General features: G+C 42.8%; 2 protein-coding genes and 1 non-coding gene across 4 annotated transcripts in view; all 3 read right to left on the bottom strand.

Annotated features, from left to right (window-relative positions):
- Positions 1–8,091, bottom strand: part of SRPK1 (SRSF protein kinase 1) — a 72,442-nt gene extending 64,351 nt beyond the window's left edge. The window contains 3 exon segments of the mRNA XM_076003403.1: positions 7,393–7,875; positions 7,877–7,919; positions 7,922–8,091. Coding sequence (XP_075859518.1) covers positions 7,393–7,875; positions 7,877–7,919; positions 7,922–7,991 — 596 coding nt within the window. The 5' untranslated portion in view covers positions 7,992–8,091.
- Positions 8,092–9,487: 1,396 nt separating this feature from the next.
- Positions 9,488–9,595, bottom strand: LOC142871228 (U6 spliceosomal RNA). The gene has a single exon (XR_012919490.1). It is a non-coding gene; the product is annotated as a U6 spliceosomal RNA (small nuclear RNA).
- A 12,309-nt stretch (positions 9,596–21,904) lies between these two features.
- Positions 21,905–24,256, bottom strand: part of SLC26A8 (solute carrier family 26 member 8) — a 69,547-nt gene continuing 67,195 nt past the window's right edge. For both annotated transcript variants that reach the window (XM_012746803.3, XM_012746804.3), the window contains one exon: positions 21,905–22,746. In XM_012746803.3, coding sequence (XP_012602257.1) covers positions 22,258–22,746 — 489 coding nt within the window. In that variant the 3' untranslated portion in view covers positions 21,905–22,257. The remainder of the gene's footprint in view (positions 22,747–24,256) is intronic.

Below are 24,256 nucleotides of genomic sequence, written 5' to 3'. Positions count from 1 at the left end.
GGGGACTTGCTTTAAAATAAGATGGAAGGAAATAAGGGGGGAGGATAGGGATGAAATAACATTGGCCAAAGTTGAATCACTGAAGGTAAGAGACAGATATATGAAAGTTTATTTTACCATGTTCTTTATATTTTATTTATTCTATAATAAAGCTTTTTAACAGACAATAACAATGCTGTCAATTCTACACATCATTGGAATTACTGCATTTCACTAATTCAATATAAGTGTCTCCCACCATTTCACATCTCTGAAATTATAATATAACACAGTTAATGGTTTGTCAGTTTACTTAGTAGGATTTTTTTCTTAGCGGTACAAAAAAATGGCATCTTTTAAAACTGACAGTACCTTAAAACCAATGAGAAACTTTAAGATTATAAGTATATCTAGATGTATACTTTTCCTTAATTAAACTATTATTTGCATAGTATCTAAAAGGCTTCTAAAAAGCTCTCTTAGCTCTCTGGATTTTCTTACTTGCTTGGAATTAATTCAGTTACAGTGAGAGAAGCATTAAAAACGCTGGTATACCTTTTTTATTGTGCTTTGTTTCACTGCACCTCAAAGATACTGCATTTGTTTTTGTTTTTTTTTGAGACAGGGTCTCACTTTATTGCCCAGGCTAGAGTGAGTGCCATGGCGTCAGCCTAGCTCACAGCAACCTCAATCTCCTTCCTGGGCTCAAGCGATCCTCCTGCCTCAGCCTCCCAAGTAGCTGGGACTACAGGCATGCAACACCATGCCCTGCTGATTTTTTATATATATATTTTTAGTTGGTCAATTAATTTCTTTCTATTTTTGGTAGAGACGGGGGTCTCACTCTTGGTCAGGCTGGTTTCGAACTTCTGACCTTGAGCAATCCGCCCACCTCAGCCTCCCAGAGTGCTAGGATTACAGGCATGAGCCATCGCGCCCGGCCGATACTGCATTTTTTAAAACAAATTGAAGGTTTGTGAGAACCCTGCATTGAGCAAGTCTATAAAAGCCATTTTTCCAACAGCCTGTGCTCACTTTGTGTCTGTGTCACACTTTGGTAATTCTCATAATATTTCAAACTTTTTCATTATTATTACATCTGTGATCACTGATCTTTGATATTACTAATTTAATTATTTCGGGGCACCACAAACCATGGCCAGTGAACTTAGATGTGTTCTGTTCCACCAACAGGCTATTTCCTCCCATCTCTCTCTCTTCTCTTGGGCCTCCCTAGTCCCTGAGACACAAAAATATTGAAATTAGGTCAATTAACCCTACAATGGCCTCAAAGTGTTCAAGTGAAAGGAAGAATTAAACATTTTCAATTTAAATCGAACGCTGGATTAAAAAAAAAAAATTAAGCTGGGATCTTGCTATGTTGCCCAGGCTGGCCTCAAACACTGAATGCTAGGGCTCTAGCACCAAACAGACAATTTTTATTTTTGGAGATAGTCTCACTCTCACTGCACCCTGGGTAGAGTGCAGTGGTATCAACACATCAACCAGCTAATTTTTCTATATTTAGTAAAGACAGGGTCTCACACTACACCCAGCCCCAAATACCCAACTTGTGAATACAAACAAAAAATTCCTGAAGGAAATTAAAAGTGCTACTCCAACTAGCTGGGCCAGGCCACTCGCCTATAATCCTAGCACTCTGGGAGGCCTGGGCAAGAGGATTGCTTGAGCTCAGGTGTTGGAGACCAACATGAGCAAGAGCAAGATCCCATCTCTACCAAAAACAGAAAAAATTAGCCGGGCATGGTGGTGCATGCCTGTAGTCCCAGCTACTCGGGAGGCTGAGGCAGGAGGATCGCTTGAGCCCAGGAGTTTGAGGTTGCAGTGAGGGGTGATGATGCCACTGTACTCTACCCAGGGCGACAGAATGCGACCCTGTCTCAAAATCAATCAATCAATAAATAAAAATGCTACTCCAGTGAATACAAAAATAAAAAAGTGAAATACAAGATAAGAGAACAGAATGATGGTTTTCAGAGGCTGGGAAGGGTAGCACAGAGGGGAGGATAAAGTGGGAATAGTTAACGGGTAGAAAAATATAGGTAGAATGAACAACAAAATGACTATAGTCAACAGAATGCTATGGTATATTTTAAAACAACTAAAACAGTGGAATTGGAATGTTCCTAACCCAAAGAAATGATAAACGCTTTAGGTTATGGATACCCTAATTACCCTGATTTGATTTATTTATCCTGTATGCCTGTATCAAAACATCACATGTACCCTATATTCACCATTATGTACTCATAATAATAAAAATAATTTAAATTAAAAGAAAATAAGGAAGCCAAACAATCTTATTACTGAGATGGAGAAAGTTTTAGTGGTCTAAATGGAGGGAATCAAATGGAAGGAATCAAACTAGCCACAACATTCCCTTAAGCCAAAGTCTAATCCAGAGCAAGAGAGGTGAGGAAGCTACAGAAGAAAAATCTGAAGTCAGCAGAGGTTGGTTCATGAGTTTGAAGAAAAGAAGCCATCTCAATAGCATAAGTTCACAGCATAAAAGTATAAGGTGAAACAGCAAGAACTGACGTAGAAGCCGCAGTAAATTTTCAAGAAGATCTAGCTAAGATCATTGATGAAGGTAGCTATACTAAACTGATTTTCAATGTAGATGAAACAGCCTTTTATTTAAAGACAATTCCATCTAGGACTTCCCTATCTAGAGAGAAGTCAATGCCTGTTTTCAAAACTTCAAGGGACAGGCTGACTCTCTTGTTAGAGGCGAACGCAGCTGGTGACTTTAAGTTGAAGTCAGTGCTCATTTACCATCCCGAAAAATTCTAGGACCCTTAACAATTACACTTAATCCACCCTGCCTGTACTCTATAAATGGAACAACAAAGCCTGGATGACAGCACATCTGTTTACAGCATGGTTTACTGAATAATTTAAGCCCACTGTTGAGACCTACTGCTCAGAAAAAAAAAAAATAGATTCCTTTCAAAATATTACTGCTCATTGGGCAGGTGTGGTGGCTCATGCCTGTAATCCTAGCACTCTGGGAGGCCAAGGAGGGAGGATCGCTCAAGGTCAGGAGTTCAAGATCAGCCTGAGCAAGACCAAGGCCCGTCTCTACTAAAAAAAGAAAGAAATTAATTGGGCAACTAAAAATATATAGAAAAAATTAGCCAGGTATGGTGGCTCATGCCTGTAGTCCCAGCTACTTGGGAGGCTGAGGCAGGAGGATTACTTGAGCCCAGGAGTTTGAGGTTGCTGTGAGCTAGGCTGACGCCATGGCACTCTAGCCTGGGCAACAGAGTGAGATTCTGTCTCAAAAAAAAAAAAAAAAAAAAAGAAAAGAAAATATTACTGTTCATTGACAATGTATCTCATCACCCAAGAGCTCTGATGGAGATGTACTAGAAGATCAATACTAACACAATGTCCATTTTGTAGCCCATGGATCAAGGAGCAATTTTGACTTTTGAGGCTTATTATTTAAGAAATACATTTTATAAAGCTATAGCTGCCATAAACAGTGACAATTCTGAAGGATCTGGACCAAGGGAGGGGAACCCGCAGCCTTAAGGCCACATGTGGCTTTCTAGATCCTTAAGTGTGCCCTTTGACTGAATCCAAACTTTAACAGAACAAATCCTTTTATTAAAAGGTGGCACTTAAGGATCTAGAGGCCACATGTGTCCTTAAGGTCACAGGTTCCCCACTCCTGGTCTGGGCAAAGTAAATAAAACAGCTTCTGGAAAGGATTCACTTTAAACGCCATTAAAAACATTTGTGGGCCCGGCGTGGTGGCTCACACCTATAATCCTGGCACTCTGGGAGGCCGAGGCGGGCAGATTGCTCAAGGTTAGGAGTTCGAAACCAGCCTGAGCAAGAGCGAGGCCCCGTCTCTACTAAAAATAGAAAGAAATTAATTGACCAACTAAAAATATACATACAAAAAATTAGCCAGGCATGGAGACGCATGCTTGTAGTCCCAGCTACTCGGGAGGCTGAGGCAGCAGGATTGCTTGAGCCCAGGAGTTTGAGGTTGCTGTGAGCTAGGCTGATGCCACGGCACTCTAGCCTGGGCAACAAAGTGAGACTCTGTCTCTTAAAAAAAAAAAAAAAAAAAAAAAAAAGAACATTTGTGATTCATAGGAGAAGGTCAAAATATCAACATTAATAGGGAGAGTTTGGAAGAAGTCAATTCCAACCCTGATGGATGACTTCGAGGGGTCCGAGACTTAGTGGATAAAGTAACTGCAGATAATTAGAGCCTAAAGATGTGACTGAATTGCTGCAATCTCATGATCAAACATTAATAAGGAGTTGCTTCTTATGGATGAGCAAAGAAAGTGGTTCAAAGCAACTTCTTAGGCTAAGTAATAAATTATTAGGTATGAAATCCCTTCTGGAATTGTGTTCCATTGAAACAATTTCAAAAGTAGATATAAACTGCTAAATTACAAAAGCTTATGACAAACAGATAAAAGCTCACAGCTGTTGGCATAAATACTGAAAACCAAATGCTCAAAGGGCGATAGAACATTGTGCTCCTTCAGAGACATAAGACAGGGGTCATGAAAGGGTACCCAAAACCCTAGGCATGCGGAGGTCCCTCATTCAGAAGTCTCTTTTCACCCAGCTTCTACCTTATTTGTCCTCAGACACACCTAAAGGAAATTGTTCCTTGGAGAGAGCATAATCAGTGACCAGGGATTTGGAGTATGTTAGACCTAGGCTAGCTTTTCAATTTTCTAGGGGAGTAATCTGACGAACCTCAATTTCCTTATCTTTAAAGTAAAATGGAGATTGTCACAAACCAGTTAATGTTACTAAATAAAAGGACAGTGTCTGAAAAAAAGAAATGAATAAGGAATTGTTCAAATAAGGCAAATAAAATCCCAAGTCAAATCTTTCAGCACACTGAAGGAACCCAAAAGAAGCCCACTCTAAAGAACACTGAGCTGGAAGGCAGGCATTCTGGATTCCATTTTGGCTTCACTGCAACCAGCTCCATGACGTTAGGCACATTATTTCATGTATGTGAGTTCTAGTTTTAAGATCTACAAAATCAGAGGACTGAAAAAACCTTCTGCCTGTACCATACTATAACTAAATTATTAGGGATGCCATTTACTGTTATACTTCCAAAACTTTCAAAAATTTTTCATTTCAATATTTGGTTTTTGTACCTTTAGGTCCTGATCAGTTTTCATTATGACTGAGCTGCCAGTCATAATATAAAAAACTGTTTCCTTAACTAACTTGTCTAAGGTCAGATTGCTAAAAAGTAGCAAAATCAGAATTCAAAACCACATCTGTCTAGAAAGATCAAACTCTATGGCCTGCTTCTTCCTCAGATCTTCTTCCTGACAAATCTGGTAACTAGCAGTTTGCCTCTGCAAAATAACCAGAAGTCATCAGAAGTGTACTCAATGGAAGAGTCAAGTTACCTGAGTCAGGTAGGGCTTGAACTTGACAAAGTACTCTAACCGAACTAATTAATTAGACATTTCAGCCACTTAAAAGGAGGCTGGAGAAACAAAAAGGAAGGTAGGTAAAATTATAAAGAAAAATTATTAATTGACAACACAAACAAAAATAAAGCACCTCTGAAATTACAAGTAAACAGGGCAGTTCATTCATATATATTTTCAGGAGGTAAAGTATAAACCGAAATATTCAATAAAATAACTGCTATATTATCTTTAATTCATATTTGAAATAATTAAGAACACAAATAACGCTAGGTTACCCATAGTAGTAAATGGAGGAGTAACAGATAATCCAAAGTATGTATATCTGGGTTTAGAAATAAAGCATATGGTCTAAAAAGATAATCCAAAATAATGACTATCAGGTGTTAAAAATAAAGTACTTAATCATCTATATACATTTACCTCCCAAATTATTGCTTGATTCAGGCTAATATCAAGATTAATTTCCAAGTAGTAAGAGAGACCAAGACAGTCTGAGAGAACAAGACTTCTAAAAATATAGTGAATAAAATCACTACTTCCTTATATCAGTAGAAAATGTTTTATAACACATTCATATCAGTTCTATATGTAATAACAAAACCAAGGCACAGAAAAAAGTAACATTTAAATTCCTATTGCACAGCAGAACCCAGTTAGCTCCCTGCTGTTTTCATTAAACAGTCTAGGGTTAAAAACTGGTTTTAACTAATCCGTGGATAATCAAAGAGTAAATACACGCACACACATACACAAACTCACACTTGCATACTTTGGTCACCAGCACTTACAAAATAAAAAAATTTCATAAGACATAATAGAAAATGGAGCAAGAGGTGAGGTCACCTACCATTTTACTTCTATTGAAAGAAGTCATTATGTGCTCTCCCCAAACATTAGGCAGCCTCCAAAAAGAACACATACACACCCCAATCTCGGATTGTCATTCAGTAGGGTACCTAGGAAAGCCTTTGAAATGTGTTATATCAGCTCGGAGAGAATTAGACGATGCACAACACCACAAAACATCAAATAAATGAAAAAATATACACATCTAAAATTAAGAACTAGATGTAGAATTTTTTTCTGAATACAAATTGTCTGAGAGCTGATATCCAAGAGCCTTTGCAATTAGACATTAGTACAAGATCAAAACTGTTAAGTGTATGCCTCACTGCCGAAACCAGCTACCAGCTACTAGGCTGTGACCAACTTTTGTGCTCCCCACATTAGCACTACACCAGCTATGCACCCTGCTGATAAAACTGGACCGCGGCACTTAATACACCAAACCAGAATCACCATCGTTAGCTAAACAACTCTCCGGTCACTACTGTGACGCCCGCTCCAGAAGGTACTGCATTTAGTGTGAGGACTCGAGGTTTAGGCAGAAGAGCAGTTAACAGATGCCGTCTGTATACACAGTGGTCAGCCCCCACACAGTAAGGAAGGCGATGCGCCTTGCAGGCTCAGGAAGTTGACTAACCCAGGGGAAAGCTCTATGCCAGGGGAAAGGGAGCATGTAGTTGGTAGAACCAAAAGTAAACATGGAAAAATTCATTCAAGAATTTCCTGAAGGCCTACCGTGCAGACGTAGGAGGCAAGTTAAGACGCTGGGAGGCAGGTAAGGAAAAGAGACCAGAGTTCACAGACAGACTGATAATGATCTACCAGCTCCGGTGGGGCCCCAACCGAGGGCCGCTCGTCTGTGGAGCTGGGGAGGAAAGGTACCGGGCGGGCTCTGGTCCTCCTCCAACAGCCCTTTCCAGCAGGCCTGGGGCTAAGACCCAGGCCTGGCGTTCGGCACATGGTTGCTGGAGAGCGACCCTCCAGGCCGCCCGAGGCCATGTGGCTGGGGCCGCAGAGTGCCCAAACCCGGTGCACGCTCAGGACAAGAAACCAGAGCAGGCAAGGTGCCGGAGGAAACCCAAAGAATGGGATGCTGGGGTACAAGACTCACTTCCTTTGGGCTTTGTCCTTCTTGGCCTTGGTCCTTTTCTTTCGGGCCTGGAGCGCAAGCACTGCGGGAGAGAGGGATGGATGAAGGGCGAACGTGGAGCAAAGGAGGCGACCAAGGTGAGGGTGGAGACCCAGCAGCGGCGCCAGGCCCGGCTGTGGGGCCTGCCCGACGGGCGGCCGCGGGGCGAGCGCCCGGGGTCCGGCGTGGCGGCCGGCTGGGGGGCTGGCGGGCCATGGGGCTACGAGCAGCGCCCAGGCGGGATGCGCCGGAGGGGGCTCGGGCCGGGTCAGGGGGCGGACGGGCGGGGGTCTGCTTCGCCCGCCGAAGCCCGGGCGCCGGAGTGGCCCCGAGGCGCGAGCCGTCCCGGCGGGGAGCAAGGGGCGGTGGCGGCCGGCGCCGGAGGACGCCCAGGCTGAGGGGCGCGGACCCGCAGCCCAGAGGCGCGGGGTGAGGGGCGGCGCCACCTCACTGGAGGGCGCCGCACGCCGGGGACCGGACGGCGGCGGTTAGGCGGAGCTCCCAGCGCTGCCCGGGCCTCGCCCCAGCGGCCGTTGCCCCTCGTGGCGGAGGCCGCTCCACTGCTCACCTTTCCGCTCCATGGTGAGACCGGTAACCGCCAGGCGCCTGCGCACTCGAGTGGCTGCGACTCCGGCTCCCGCCGCGGCCCCAAACCCAGCCCGCGCTCACCCCGCCCCCAGCTCCCGCCCCGCCCCGCCCCACGGCGCCGCGCCTGCGCGCTGAGCGCGGAGCCTACCACCTGCTCCCGAGTCGGGGGCGGGCAGGACAGGGGCGGATCGCGGGGGAGAACGCCAAGGGGGTTTAAGGTGCAAGCTTGGGAGGCTGGCGGGGTTAGTTTTGTTCCACTTGCTGGACGGTAGTCCCTCGGGAAAGGCGCGGAGCGCGGTGTCTGGGGCTTGCTGCGTGCTGAGTCAGCGCTCCGGAGTCAGCTGGGATCTGCCTCAGTTTCCTGGTCTATAAAATGGATTAACCTGGCATGTCCCGTTTCTGTCCCTGAGCTATTGTGAGGACCAATTGAGATCCCATTTAAAGAAAAGTGGAGGGGGGCGGGGCGGGGGGAGGAATACATCTGAAAAAGAAAAGGAAGTGAGGGCAACACAAAAAAAACTGGAAGAAAGGAACCTGAAGCCCGATCTGCACTTTAAAAGCAAAAACTTCAAAATTGAACTTTCTCTTAAAATTTCAAGTTTAAATGAAAGCTGTAAAGGAAAGAAAGGAAAGGGAGAAGAAAAAATTGTTTTCTCATTTTTTGCCACTTTATCATTTCAATACATGATAAAGTCTGTATTTGTGAGATATTTTGGTACTTTTCTAAGTGCATTATGTCATTTGATGTTTAGGACAACTTAAAGGCAAGATAGTTGTTACCTCACTACACAAACAAACTAAAACTTGGAGCGGTTATATACTCAGAATCTTGGTGTACCGACCCACTGATTCAATCATCAAGCCATTGTTGTATAGCAGAGTCAGCAAAGTTTTTCTGTAAAGGGCTATATAGTAAATATTTAGGTTTTGTAGACCATAAGATCTCTTTCTCAATTACTCTGACATTGAAGCTCAAAAGCAGTCACAGAAACTATGGGCTGTCTGTATTACTTTAAAGATTTATTTATGGGCACTAAAATTTAATTTTTTTTTTTTTTTTTTTTAGAGATAGGGTCTTGCTCAGTCACCCAGGCTGCAGCGCATGGAGTTTAGTGGGGCATTCATACCTCACTATAACCCAGAACTTCTGGCCTCAAGCATCCTCTCACCTCAGCTTCCCAAAGCGCTGGGATTACAGGCATGAGCTACTGTATCTGGCTTGAAATTTAAATTTGATATAATTTTCACATGTCATGAAATATTTTTCTTTTGATCTTTGTTCAACCATTTCAACCATTCTTAGCTCAGATTCTAGTTTGCCAGCCCCTGTTGCAAAGTACTTGCAGCTGGACAGGGCAGAGGCTCTAAAGACCCTTGCTCTAAAAGTGGGACTCGAGTGGGGAAGACAGACAAGTAATCAATTGACTGGAAAGGGAAGATGAAAGTACAGTAGTGCAGCACCATGGGGGCTTGGGCAGGACTTTTTTTTTTTTTAATGGAATGCTGCACGAATTTGTGTGTCATCCTTGCATAGGGGACATAGCTAATCTTCTCTGTATCTTTCCAATTTTAGTACATGTGCTGTCAAAGCGAGCACAGCCAGGACTTATTGAGCAAAGTAATTACATCCAGCCAGGGAGGAGGCAGTCTTTGAGCTGGGACTTGAGAAATGTGTAGGATTTCCATAGGTGGAGAAGGGAGATGTCAGGCATTCCTGAATGAGAAAATCAATTGAGCAAAACAGCATAGACATGGAGACTTGTGGGTGGGGGCTGTGATTGGAGCTGGTAATGACTGAAGGGATGAAATGGAAGGTGAGGCTGGAATGGTAGGTTTGCCAAATTGGAAATTTGGATAATTAATATGTTGCATGGAACCTGAATGATAGCATGCTTCTGGGCATGTTGCAAAAGAGGACAGCATCTATTGGCCAAGGAAGACTGCAGCCCACCCAATCTCTGCTCTAAACTAGAAAACAAAAGGAGAGTTGGGGCAGACCGTGAAGCCTTTGAGTCTGAGGATCGTGCTAGCTCAGGAAAACCTCACGTGGTTTAGAAAACACAGGAGAGAGCTAGTGGCTAGGAAGAATCCCAGAATTGGGGAAGTACTGCCCACCAGAAAGTAAGCTCTATGAGGGTAGGGGCCCTGTCTAGGTTTTCCTTGATGTATCTCAGTGCCTACAGTGTCTAACACTTAGCTGGTGTTCAAATATATGCCAATAAAAGAAGAGATGATCTGTAATTTATGAGAAATGTCAGGATGAGAAAGAAAACACTGAGAGACAATATGAGAGCTGTGCTAAATCCAAATGGATACTGCAGATCCATCAAAAGAGAAATGTGTTCAGCTTGGCATGATTTGGTCATGCCTATTCTGACTCTGAGTGACTATTGTTTACTAACCATCTGTTTAATGACTTATTTGAGCATTGTCCCAGAATCAATGTTAAGCTCACTGGACTGAGTGCCCAGAATTGACCATTTCTCCTTTTTTTCATCTGTTTTTATCCATTCTCCCATCATGCTTAGGTTTTCCATACTTTTTTTAAGATCTCTACAATTGTTCATATAAGTTTGTTTTTCCCTCCAAATTCACAAAGCTTGGCCTATTCTGGACTATATGCGTCCAGAAATTATTCTTAAAGTGGTAGCTATTCTTTGGTATTCATTCTTACGTACACACTCCTCCCCAAGCTGTTTTCTACAAGTCTTTTTTTTTTTAAAGACAAGGTCTCACTCTGTTACTCAGGCTAAGGTGCAGTGGCTAGATCATAGCACACTGCAGCCTTGAACTCCAGGGCTCAAGCAATCCTCCCACCTCAGTCTCCCAAGTAGCTTGGACTACAGGCATGTGCCACCATGCCTGGCATACTTTTCTTATATTTTTCGTAGAGATGAGGTCTCACTATGTTGCCCAGGATGGTCTTGAACTCCCAGCACTAAGTGATTTTCCTGCCTCAGCTTCTCAAAGTGCTGGGATTAGAAACATGAGCCACCACGTCCAGCCCTACAAGTTCTTCTAAAAGTGGAATTATTCAGAAAACCTGAGATAAATTGTATTTATGGCTGCTCATGTTCATTAATTCAGTGTCAGAATTTAATTTCTGAGAAGATCTCATTCCTCTTGAGGTAACTTACTTTTCTTTTTGTTTTAAAAACCAAACAATGCTGAAAGACAACTTACTCTTTAGACTGCCCTAGGATCTTCCCTAATGCTTCTTCGACATGCTTGAAATCTGAATGCCTAAAGTTGAGTTCTCATGCTTCCTTACACTCCACATTCTCTGCCTTGATTATCACAAACTGTTATGCACCATCCAAAGTTTTGATCTGAATTAAATCCAAAGTAACACATCCCTTTATGGCTTCTTCTACATCCTGTGAGATGAAATGGACAATAGGAGAAGGTGAAAATATATCAGATGCTTTATTCTGAGTGATTTAAGATTTCCATGGATCTTCAATTCTACTGATTGAAAAAAAACAATGATTTCCAGTAGCTGTCTGCATAGTTGGGGAACCCCAATGGCACTTTCTCTTGCTTTTTGGTACATAGATTTGTGAAGTGTATCAGGGAAATATGTTTTAGGTCTGAGTATCAGGAAAACATGGCAAATTAAAAGGGTAATTGAAAAGAATTTAATGAATGATGGAGGTGTGAATAGAGGTAAGGGAAACCAACATGGGATGGGGAGGCACCCAGGCCCTGGAGTTTTACCACCCATAGGCCTGAAGGGACAGGGGAGGGAGGCGTTGCCAGAACCCAGTGAGAGCTTGTATTCATGCGGCAGGGCTGCCATGATAAAGTATTAATGCCACAAACTGGTGGGGTTGAACAACAGAAATTTGTGGTGTCACCAGCTAGAAGTCTGAAATCAAGATTTTGGCAGGATTGGTTCCTTCTTAGGGCTGTGGGGAAGACTCTGTTTCAGGCCTCTCTCCTTGCCTCATAGATAGATGGCCATCTTCTCCCTGTCTCTTCACTTCACCTTTCCTCTACACGGTGTCTCTCTATGTCCAAATATTCCCCTTTTATAAGGACACTGGCCATCCTAGATAAGAGCTCGTCCTAATAAGCTCACTTTAACTTAATCATCTTTGTGAAGACTGTGTCTCCAAGTAAGGCCACATTCTGAGGTACTGGGGGTTAGGACTCCAACGTCTCTCTGTTGGGGAGACACAATTGGACCCTGACAGAGCTGTAGCAGTGCAGAAGGGGGCTGCCGACCAGCTGTGCGCTCTGTGAGCCTGCAGGAGAGAGCAGGGAAATAAAGTCCCAACATCCTCCTCGTATCCTCTCAGGCTAGTGCCTCCCATTGCCAAACCCAGCTGGAAGTTAGATGACAAAGAAGCTGCCCAGGAGACAGAGCAGGGAGGAGAAGGGCGGGAGAGTGATCTGCAGGGCCTGTCATGAGAATAGCAAGCGCAGCCTGTCTGGGCAGTGGATACACCCAAAGGAGCTAGCACTTTCCAAGCAGGTAAGTCCACCTACTGGGCTCCCTGATCCCTGGAGAAGCTTGAGAACCAACGCTGCTTGGAGATAACCCCCTTTCTGGCTTCGTTCCTTAGAAGCTGAAGTTTCACAAGGAAATTGTGTGTGGGCAAAAGGTTGGGGGCAATAGGTGGAGGAGATCAAGGGATAAAGGCCTAGGCTTGGCAGGGTGGGAAGAAAGGCAGAGCTAGGAGGAACAAGGAGGTTGCAGATCGGTGATTCTTGAGGCAAGCAGGGGCCCTTGCTCTGCTCTCTGGAAGTGCTCTAGGGAAGCAGCAAGGTGTTGCAAACTGACCTAAACTGATCATGCCTGGCTCTTAGTTCTTTTTGGTTGGGAATGATGCCTGCCAGAGAGCCTTGACAAGGTGAGGGTTTGCCTCCCCCACAAGCGGACTCCCAGGATATAAAGAAAACAAATGTTGTCTAAAATCTGCCCCCCACACACATTTGTTCAACATTCATTAGCAGGCAAGAATAAAATGGCTCCTATGGTCTGTTCTGTAAGTTCCATGAGTTCCCTAGTCTCTGACCTTTGGGGTGCAAAGCTGCAGCATGAATGAAGGGTTTACTCAAGTCAAGGACAACAACATCCCAGAGTCAGGATTCCGTCACCCTCATGGTAGGCATGAAGCAACCAGAGATGAGTCTCCCTTATACTTTGTTATTTTGTTCCAAGCTGGATTCATGCCACAGGTTTTATCAGAAACAGGTTTTCACTGGTAAAAAGAATTGCTTGTTAATTTGTGTAACGGATGTTAAAAAAGGGCTGTCATTGGCAACATTTGTGGTAGTCAGTTACTCTAAAATACTTTGTTGTAGCCACTTTGTGGCTAGAATATTTGCTAACCACTCTGGGCAGGGGAATTGCTGATTAGCACACATGGTACAGCTGGGTATAATTTTCAGTAACTGGCACCCACAAGTGTCATTCTGTCTTTGCCAAAAGTTTTCATATGCCCAAATATTTAAAAATTTTTTTTTTTTTTTTTTTTTAGAGACAGAGTCTGGCTGTGTCATCCTGACTGGAGTACAGTGCCAATCATAGCTCACTTACAACTTCAAACTCCTGGGCTCAGGCAATCCTCCTGGCTCAGCCTTCCATGTAGCTGAGACTATAGGCGTGCACCACCACACCTGGCTAATTTTTTTTGTTTATTTTTTGTAGAGCCAGAATCTTGCTTTGTTGCCCAGGCTGGTCTTGAACTCCTGGCCTCAAGTGATCTTCTTGCTTGGGCCTCCCAAAGTGCTGGGATTACAGGCATGTGCCACCATGCTCAGCTAATTTTTTAAATTTAATTATTTTTTCTTAGAGATAAGTTCCTGCTATGTTGTCCAGGCTGTTCTTGAACTCCTGGGCTCAAGTGATCCTCCCACCTCAGCCTCCCAAGTTGCTGGCATTACTGGTGTGAGCCACCATACCTGGCTGTCAATTATTTTTTAAGAAGTAAATTTATTTCTTTAAAATGACAATTTTAAAAAAAGATATAAGCAATTTTGGGATCCAACATTAGGGGAAAGTAAGAAAATTTTAAAGCACATTGCCTCTGTGTGAATTGTCAAGGTACTACAAGTACCAGAAGAGCTTGCTCAACATCCTTACCTAGAATAGGCTTCCCTTGCCTTGATTTGAAGAATGAATGCCAAAATATTTTAAAGTAAATTGTAAACATCACGAGATGGTGTGCCCCTAGGAGCTCCCAGGCCAGGCAAAGATGCTGCACTATCCTTGGCTTGTCCAAGGGGTCATGCACACTTGGACAATGAAAATAACATCTTATTTGATCTTATCAATTTGATCTTATCAAAAGTCCTTTCCTTGTTTTTTGAGCAGTGTGTAAACCCGCCGTACTCTGATGTGAACCTAGAGAGAGGAACTCTATATGACTGGGATTTAATTTCTCCAATTTGTCGGGCACAGGGTCACAGTGAAGTCAACTTAAGAAGTATATAGAAAATGGCCGGGCGCTGTGGCTCATGCTTGTAATCCTAGCACTCTGGGAGGCCGAGGCGGGCGGATTGCTCAAGGTCAGGAGTTCGAAACCAGCCTGAGCAAGAGCGAGACCCACGTCTCTACTATAAATAGAAACAAATTAATTGGCCAACTGATATGTATAGAAAAAAATCAGCCAGGCATGGTGGCACATGCCTGTAGTCCCAGCTACTTGGGAGGCTGAGGCAGCAGGATTGCTTGAGCCCAGGAGTCTGAGGTTGCTGTGAGCTAGGCTGATGCCACGGCACTCACTCTAGCCTGGGCAACACAGTGAGACTCTGTCTCAAAAAAAAAGAAGTATATAGAAAATGGACACCATGGCTTACACATTGGAGATCTGATTTCTACCTGCTATGCAATGTTGAATCCATTTTTTCTTTTCCTTTTTCAAATACTTTCCACCATGTTCACCCTCATGACAAACATTCACACTCCAGGCATTAGACTAAATGCTGTGAGAAGCAGAGAAATAAAATGGTAGAACTATAAGACTTAGCTAACTTTTATATAATAATTACTGTTTGCTAGACACTGTTGTCTCTCAATCCTCAAACACTATGAGATAGGTACCGTTATGGTCTTCTCTGTTTGACAGATGAGAAAACTGAAGTACGACCAAGATCACACAGGCTAGTAAAGGGCAGGGTTTTGAATCTGGGCAATTGGGCTGTGGAATTAATTCATACTCTTAACCACACATGATATTATACCTATCTAGTTTAGTGGGAGGTTGAATATATAATAAATAAACACAATACACAATGGTAGATGCACAAGGTACCATGGAAGCACAAAAAAGAGGCCCACTCAGCTCAGAAATTAAGGAGAGGTAAAGAGAGAGGCATCTCGTGGATGAGGTGACACCTGGGCAGAGTTGGAAAGTATGCATAGGCATTGGCTGCACACAGAAGGGAGGAAGGAAAACTCCAGGCAGAGAACACAGCATGGTGGGGGGGAACTGTAGGCAGCATAATATCACTGGAGTATGAAATGCATGGGAGGAGTGGTGGGAACTAGTTTGTTCTACAGATGTTTATGGGGCTCCTTCTTTGTGCAGGCAGTGTGTTTGGTGCTGGAGGTACCAAATATCAGGGACAGGGCATCTAAGGAACTTGAGCTTTCAAACATTTTGTTCCCTTACCCACTAAATTTTTTTTTTTTTTTTGAGATGGGATCTAGCTTTGTCACCCAAGCTAGGTAAAATAATTGTTTAAAACTACCCCTATGCAAAACACTCAACAAACGAGGAATAGAAGGGGATTTCTCAACCTACGAAAGGGCATCTAGGAAACACCCACAGCTAACATTGTATTTAATGATAAAAGGCTGAATGCTTTCCCCCTAAGATCAGGAACAAGAGAAGGAGGTCACTCTAACCACTCCCATTCAGTATTGTATTGGAGGTTCTAGCCAGGGCCACTAGGCAAGAAAATTAAATAAAAGGGGCCAAGGGTGGTGGCTCACATCTGTAATCCTAGATCTTTGGGAAGGCAAGGCAGGAGGATCCCTTGAGGTCAGGAGTTTGAGGCCAGCCTAAGCAAGACTGAGACCCTGTTTCTACAAAAAATAGAAAAATTAGCTGAGTGTGGTAGTGTGCACCTGTAGTCCCAGCTACTGTGGAGGCTAGGCTGGAGGATCACTTGAGCTCAGGAGTTTGAAGCTGTGGTGAGCTATGACGATGCCACGGCACTCTAGCCTAGGTGATAGTGAGACTCTGTAAAAAAAAAAAAAAGCTGGCCAGGCGAGGTGGCTCACGCCTGTAATCCTAGCTCTCTGGGAGGCCAAGGCAGGTGGATCATTTGAGCTCAGGAGTTCAAGACCAGCCTGAGCAAGAGTGAGACCCCGTCTCTACTAAAAATAAAAAAAAGTTAATTGGCTAACTGAAAATAGGAAAAAAAAAGAAATAAAAAAAAGCATACAGATTGGAAAGGAATTTGAAATTTTAAAATAAAACTGTTATATTACAGTTTGAATGTCATCCAATGGAATTTAAATATTACAGCAATTTGTTATACACCATCCATGTATATACATATATAAAGTAAAAACATTCTTTTTAACTATAAGGAATTTTGCATTACTCCTTTTTCTCCTTGAACTTGTATTTCTATTCCATTTTACCCTCACAGAAGTTTATCATCAGGTAATATGATTTACACCAGAAAGTCTTTTATCAATCATCCTATCATACTTCTGTGCCACAAAAATATGCATTTACATTGAAATCTAATTTATAAAATCATTTCCTGGGGTCTCAATCCTTAAAAAAAATCCTTACTGGGGCACAGTAGCTCACACCTGTAATCCTAGCACTCTGGGAGGCCGAGGTGGGAGGATCATTTCAACTCAGGAGTTCGAGACCAGCCTGAGCAAGAGTGAGACCTTGTCTCTACTAAAAAAATAGAAAGAAATTAGCTGGACAACTAAAAATATATAGAAAAAATTAGCTGGGCATAGTGGCACATGCCTGTAGTCTGAGCTACTCGTGAGGCTGAGGCAGGAGGATCGCTTGAGCCCAAGAGTTTGAGGTTGCTGTGAGCTAGACTGATGCCATGGCACTCTAGCCCGGGCAACAGAGTGAGACTCTGTTTCAAAAAAATAAATAAAATAAATCCTTCTCTATCATTATAAGTATTATTATTACATGATTAATCAAAGTAACATATAGCATCATGCAAATGGAATTTTAAATGCATTTCAATAAGTGATTTTTTCTTGAGTCCTAAATCATTCCATTCTTATTTTTTTTTTTTTTTGAGACAGAGTCTTGCTTGTTGCCCAGGCTACAGTGAGTGCCGTGACGTCAGCCTAGCTCACAGCAACCTCAATCTCCTGGCTCAAGTAATCCTTCTGCCTCAGCCTCCCAAGTAGCTGGGACTACAGGCATGCGCCACCATGCCCGGCTAATTATATATATATATATATATGTATATATATATATATATACCAATTAATTTCTTTCTATTTATAGTAGAGACGGGGTCTCGCTCTTGCTCAGGCTGGTTTTGACCTTGAGCAATCCGCTCGCCTCGGCCTCCCAGAGAGCTAGGATTACAGGCGTGAGCTACCGCGTCCGGCCCCCATTCTTATTTTTTTGGCTAAGAAAACTTATTCACATAAAATAAGTAGATGGGAATGGAAAGGGTTTTGCTATAGCAATACCATTTCATTCTTTTCGAATTCCTTCCAAATAATGTGCCCCAAATCACATAGTAACAGGCAAAACTCATTTTAATGACCCATCAGCTGACAACTCCAGGGGTCCTTATTTAATTTTGTTGAAATCAAATAATCGGAAGCCATCTGACTTGCAAAAAGACGTGTTATCCAGTCAGTAAAGTTATTTTCCTCATTTAAATACCAGTATTTCAGTATATTCCCTTGTTCAGACCCCTTGGAGATTTTGGTGCCTCTTGGCAATGCAGCTGAGATGCTCTGGGGAAGGAGAGGCCTTCTTTTTCCTTTGCTTGCTTGTTTGCTAGTTTTGTCTGCTTCCCCCAACCCCCCGCCCCAGCAACAGCTTAGAATAATAGCTCCATAAAGGCTGGGATGTTTGACCCACTGCTGTATCTGTAGGGCCTAGAAAGGTGTCAGATACATAGTATGTGCTCAATAAATATATGTGGATGTTATGAACCAATGTAAAAGCTGCCAGTCTCTGGGTGTGTACACTGGGGGAAAGGAGAGGAGGCAAAGAGATAGAGGCGCCCAGGGCACCGATGGGGGTTTCTTGGTCCAAAGGCACCAAAAGGCCACGTTTCCCAAATCAAAGAAGCAACATGGACTAAAGGCCTAATCTTTGGGATCCAATGTGGGTTTGAATTCTGACAATGACGTTGAATAGCTGTGACTTTGGGCAAACTTCTGGTCTTAGATTGTTCTCCTGGATAAAAAGGATAATTGTCCCTACCTCAAGGAGAGGCAGTGGAGGAAGTGCCGATTAAATATGGTAATGCCTGTCAAGATCTGCACCATCTTATGCAGTCAGTAAATATGAGTTGTCCTTCATTCCAATTCTGCCAGCAAAATTGAACTTGACTTTTAGTTTTGCATAAACTAATAATAAACCTCTAAATCCTGCCCAGCTGAAACGTGGATTTTTTTAAAATACAGAAATAAAATTGGCAAAAATTGAACTAAGATTTACTTTTTTCCATATCTTGGTAAAGTATGCAGCTATCATTGAACAAGCAGTCTTTAAAAGCTGCTGTGAAACAAGCCAGAAGGTAGAAATAAAAGCTGCATCGTTATAGTAAATTAGAGGTTTTTGAAAAATCCAACTAGTTTTCACCTTGGGCAGAGGTTGCCTAATTGGTGTAGAATCTGATAAATTCCAAGAAAGTTTACCTTTGCTTTAGATCCTAAGTTCCTTATGTGATTGCTATATATAAATACATAGCTGTTTGTAACGTTCTTTAATTGGAAGTTTGAGATAATCAAAATACCAATGTCCTGCCAGTTTAAGGGTGCATTGTAGAGCTGAACTTTGAGTTACTGTGCAAGATTTTTTTTCCATGCTATCATTTGTAATATGTTTTATGAGAATCCTTGGGATTAAAGTTTTGGTTACAAAAAAAAAAGTAACACAAAGAGAAAGTGTAAATAAAATAAAAAGGAAAAATGAAAAAATAGAGTACCAGTTTGCTATGGGATAATTTCAAGTGGACTACTATACATATAAGTGGAGTTCCTAATGGAGAAGGGAGAGAGAATAAATATTTGATGAAGAATGGCCAAAAATTTTACCAATTTTGATTAAAACTACAAACCAAAAGATCCAATATGGTCCTTCCAAGTATTGAGATTCTATGACCCCAACATTATTAACAACCTAGGATTATGCCATCGCTTTCTCTATTTCTGCTGATCAATGAGAGTTGAGTCTAGATCCAATATAGTCGAGTCCTTGGGCTTTGTGACACCTAACATATTTAGAGACAGCTACGTTGGGTCACTTTATATTTTGACCAGTCTCTTCCAAACCTACTTTTCTGCAGTTCCAAAGTTCTATGAAATCAACTTAGATCTTCACATATAAAAATCATACCTAAGGGAAGCTGCTTTGAGGGTTGTTTTTTTTTTTTTACTTGGTTTTGTTTGTTTTAGTAATGGGGAAAAATTTGTGCTAAGACATTTACACTTTCAGATTCAGTCTTTGCCTGTTTTTAAGTCTTTAGAATTTTTCTCCAGTTTTTAATTAGGGAGATAAAACCATGATGACCATGCTATAAAAAGTGAGCTAACTAAATCAAACTGTACCATTTTGAAAAGTTTGAAATATCTTACAATTTCAGGTGATCTGTATTTTGAAAGAAGACTTAGCCTTTGACTTGTTCATCACTTTATCCTTTCTTTAATGCTGTATTATTTATAATTGGTTAACCATTTTTCTTTACACTTTAGGAGGGGTTGGATGCTACGGGTTTATACTAGAATTTACATAAATATATGGGGTGTGTGTGTGTGTGTGTATATATATATATATATATATTAGATAGAGTCTTGCTCTGTCGCCCAGCTAGAATTCAATGGTGTCATCATAACTCACTGCAACCTCAAACTCCTGCACTCAAGCAATACTCCTGCCTCAGCCTCCTGAGTAGCTGGGACTACATACATGCACCACTATGCCCAACTATTTTTTTCTAATTATAGTGTAGTATAGCATCTCACTCTTGCTCAGGCTGGTCTCGAACTCCTGACCTCAAGTGATCCTCCTGCCTTGGCTTCCCAGAGTGCTAGGATTACAGGCATGAGCCACTGTGCCCAGCTTAAGTTTTGTTTTTACCCATGGTCCTCACTCTTGGTTTCTCATTTGGCTCTGCCCTCCTAGCAGTCACTGGAACTTGCTTTATGCCTAACTCCTACGCATCCTTCAGATCCTAGGTCATATGTCATTGCCATAGGAAGAACTTCTTTGACACCCAAGACTAGGTCAAGTCATCCCAAAGTATGCGCTCAGAGTTTCTTATATGTTACCTTCAAGGTACTTTTCACAATTATTTTTGTCATCTGTTCTGCTCATCCTATATCTTCAGCACCTGGGACAGTGCCTGGCACATAGTAGGAGTTCCATAAATGTGTTCAGTAAACATGAAGAAAATGAAGCTTATGAACTGGAAGGATCCCTACTTCTTTTTGTAAATATGAGGTCATGTTGTATATGACCTTGGCCTAGTTATAAAACTTCTGAGTCTCAGTTTATGTGTAAATTGGGATAATATTGTTTTATCTACCTTACAGTTTGAAGTGCTATGCATGTAGCAGATGCTTAACAAAAGTTCTTGTAGAATGAATGAATACATATACTCTCTCTACGATAAGAGACATGTATATTTTGAGAAAGATTTCTTTCATTTAACAAACAAGAGAAATTAAGTACTCAAGCAGGAGTCATGTATATTGAGTTGGAAATAAAATTCAGGATTTCATATACTTTTGCTCAGGGGTCTGTATTTTTCTTCTGGTCATAGTTTATTACTAATTCTATCCCTGGTGGTCTAGTAGTTAGGATAAAAAAAGAAAAGAAAAAAGAATACTAGACATTTTTTAATGGGAAAGGGGGAATTTTTTGAATGGATTTGGACAACATTAGTAGTGATTGACTTTTCCAACTCCTAGGGAGTTTGTAGCTGTCATAGATTTTAACTAAGTTTGGTCCACCAAGATTACAGATTGCAGATTGCCTATATCTTAAATACCTGCAAGAAAGAAGCAGTGGTGGATGTGGATCTGAAGATAAGAGGGGGTTCCATAAAGCCACCATCCCCATAAGTTGGCAAAGGCAATTGGCCTTATGAAACCAACAGCAGGATAAGATCTTGATTTTGGGGAGTAACAGCAAAAGTGCTTTCAGCTTAGCAGGTCCTTGTACTGGGTGTCAAAGAAGTTCTTCCTATGGCAATGATATATGACCTGGGATCTGAAGGATGCATAGGAGTTAGGCATAAAGCAAGTTCCAGTGACTGCTAGGAGGGCAGAGCCAAATGAGAAACCAAGAGTGAGGACCATGGGTAAAAACAAAACTTAAGCTGGGCACAGTGGCTCATGCCTGTAATCCTAGCACTCTGGGAAGCCAAGGCAGGAGGATCACTTGAGGTCAGGAGTTTGAGACCAGCCTGAGCAAGAGTGGATGCTATACTACACTATAATTAGAAAAAAATAGTTGGGCATAGTGGTGCATGTATGTAGCCTCACAGGCTGCCTTACCTTTGGCCTGGCTTAACCTGCCTATTTCCTCCATTTCCCCATCAGTGCAGTGGAGATACCTTGCATATAAAATACAAATGCTGCTCAGTTTTCCTTTTTCTCGCTCATCTCTTCTCCACTGTGTCCACTCCCTTCTGGAATCCCTCCCATTTGACATTGCCTTAGGGATACAGAATACAGAGAAGGGAGAAGGTGCAAGAAGGATCCGAATGTAACTAAAGTTATATATTTTATTCGAGTCTCATCTCTTTGAAGAAAGGGGAAGAGAGACGAGAGGAGTAAGTTGGAGATGGTCTGGCACAAACCCCAGAGATACAAGGTATGTGAAGAAGGAAACCCATCGCTAGAATATCTGCTGAAGGTGAGATGAGGCAGCCTGGAGAGGGAACTCAGAGATAATTGTTGGCAGTTAGTAATGTGACCTTGGAGGATGATTCTAGGGCTGAGCAAGGAAGAAGGCCAGCAGGTGGAGGAGTCACAAAGCAAGTACTGCCAGTTTGTATCTAGGCTAGGTCTCTTGACCGAGCCACCCTTTTGGGTGGGAGGATTGGCCAAGGTTATCTGACCCCTTATTTCCAGTTCATCTCCCAGATATCCTCATTGCAGTTGCCCTCAGCTGAGTATGGATCCATATGGTAACGTCTCCTCTCCCCTGACCGTGTCTGAGGCTGCTGAGGCTGAGGCGGCGGGGAGGAAGCCACAGGCCGATACACAGGCCGATATTGCTGCCAAGACAAGGGGTAAACCCTTGGCCTGGATTTGGGCCCCAACTCCAGCTCCAGATCGGTCTCGGTCTCAGTCAGGGGCTCCTGCTCAGGCTCAGTTTCAGGCTCCTGCTCAGGCTCGGTTTCAGGCTCCTGCTCTGACTCAGGCTCCAGCTCCGGACCCAGGTCAAGGTCTAGATCCAGCTCAGACTGTTGCGACTCCATCATGTGGTCCAGCTGCAAATCTAGCTCTGACTCCTCTTCTGCTGGCTCCCGGGTGTTGGCGAAGCCTGGATTTGCATATTTTGAGCCTTCTGGAAGACTCCTGCTCATTTTATGTCTTGCGTGGTCAATCTGAAATGCACACAATCAGATGGGTTAAAATTTCTAACTTTTGAGCAAAGAATTTCAGAATACAACAGGACTTAAAGTATAAGAACTATGGGTTCCTGGCAAAGTAGAAAATATTTCTTGCCTAAATCTGCATTTCCTCTCTTTGTACCCTCTGGTTTCTTAGTTACTATTTTTCAGACTCGAGCAGTCCCTCACTTAGGTCTCTCTGGCTTTTCTAGCTAGGTTGGATTTCATGATCAACCATTTAAACAGCAATGGTCTTTTTTTTTTTTTTTTTTGAGACATAGTCTCACTCTGTTACCCAGGCTAGAGTGCAGTGATGTCATCATAGCTCACTACAACCTCTAACTCCAGGGCTCAAGTGATCCGCCTGCCTCAGCCTCCTGAGTAGCTAGGACTACAGGCATGTGCCCGGCTAATTTTTCTATTTTTAGTAGAGATGGGTCTCACTCTTGCTCAGGCTGGTCTTGAACTCCTGACCTTGAGCCATCCTCCCGTCTCGGCCTCCCAGAGTGCTAGGATTATAGGCGTGCGGTACTGTGCCTGACCAGCAGTGGTCTTAATGTTCTTAAACATCTTGTCTTCTTGATCTCACTTGTCTCGCCAATGCCCCGTGCCATCCTCAACAGGGCATGTGAGGTATTTGTGACCTGGCCTTTTGCCATCTTCTTTACTTTTATCTCCAACTGTGGTCCCTGCCATTTGTTTTAGCCATAAAGTTACCCAAAGTTGCCTGACTACTGCTTACCTTTGCTGGTGCTGCTCTCTTTGCCTGCCTTGTCCTTCTCCATCTTGTCCACATACACTTATTCATCATTCCAGATCCAGCTCAAAGATGACCAGCCAGGATCACAGCTTCCTTTGTATTCCAGCCATGCCTCACTCACACTTCTATCAAAGTATCAGTAATGTATTGCCTTATTTATTCACAAACCTGTCCCTTACTAGCCCCTAAGCTCCTTGAGGTAGGGCAGTGTAGTTCTGGATGTCCCCAGTACCAGCCACTGAGCCCGTCACATAGCAGGTGCTCAGAAAGCTCGGTGGGAAACTTAGCCTTGCTGCAGCATTCCACAACATGCACCATTTTCACCCTTCCTGAAACATTTTCTTCTCATCCACCATATAACACTCTGCTTTTCCTCCTTCCTTCCTGGTTGCTTCTTCTTGGTCTCTTTGCTATCTCTTCCACTTCTACCAGGCTTCTAAAAATTGTTATGGCCCAGGGCTTGATCCTGGGCCCCCTTTCTTCTCCATCTATACTCTACCTGCTGCCCTTCACCTGTAGGTAATTTTATTTAGACCCATAATTTTCATTACTATCTGTGTGCTGATGACTCTTTGGTTATAACGCTCCCCCTGATCTACAGGTTCATATATTCACTTCCATTCTTTTTTTTTTTTTTTTTTTTTGAGATAGGGTTTTGCTCTCTTGCCTAGGCTGGAGTGCAGGGTTGTGATCATAGTTCACTGCAGCCTTGAATTCCTGGGCTCGATCGATCTTCCTGCCTCA

Source organism: Microcebus murinus, chromosome 5 (genome assembly GCF_040939455.1).
Source record: "Microcebus murinus isolate Inina chromosome 5, M.murinus_Inina_mat1.0, whole genome shotgun sequence".
NCBI lineage: Eukaryota > Metazoa > Chordata > Mammalia > Primates > Cheirogaleidae > Microcebus > Microcebus murinus.
This window is presented reverse-complemented; position numbering and strand designations above follow the sequence as displayed.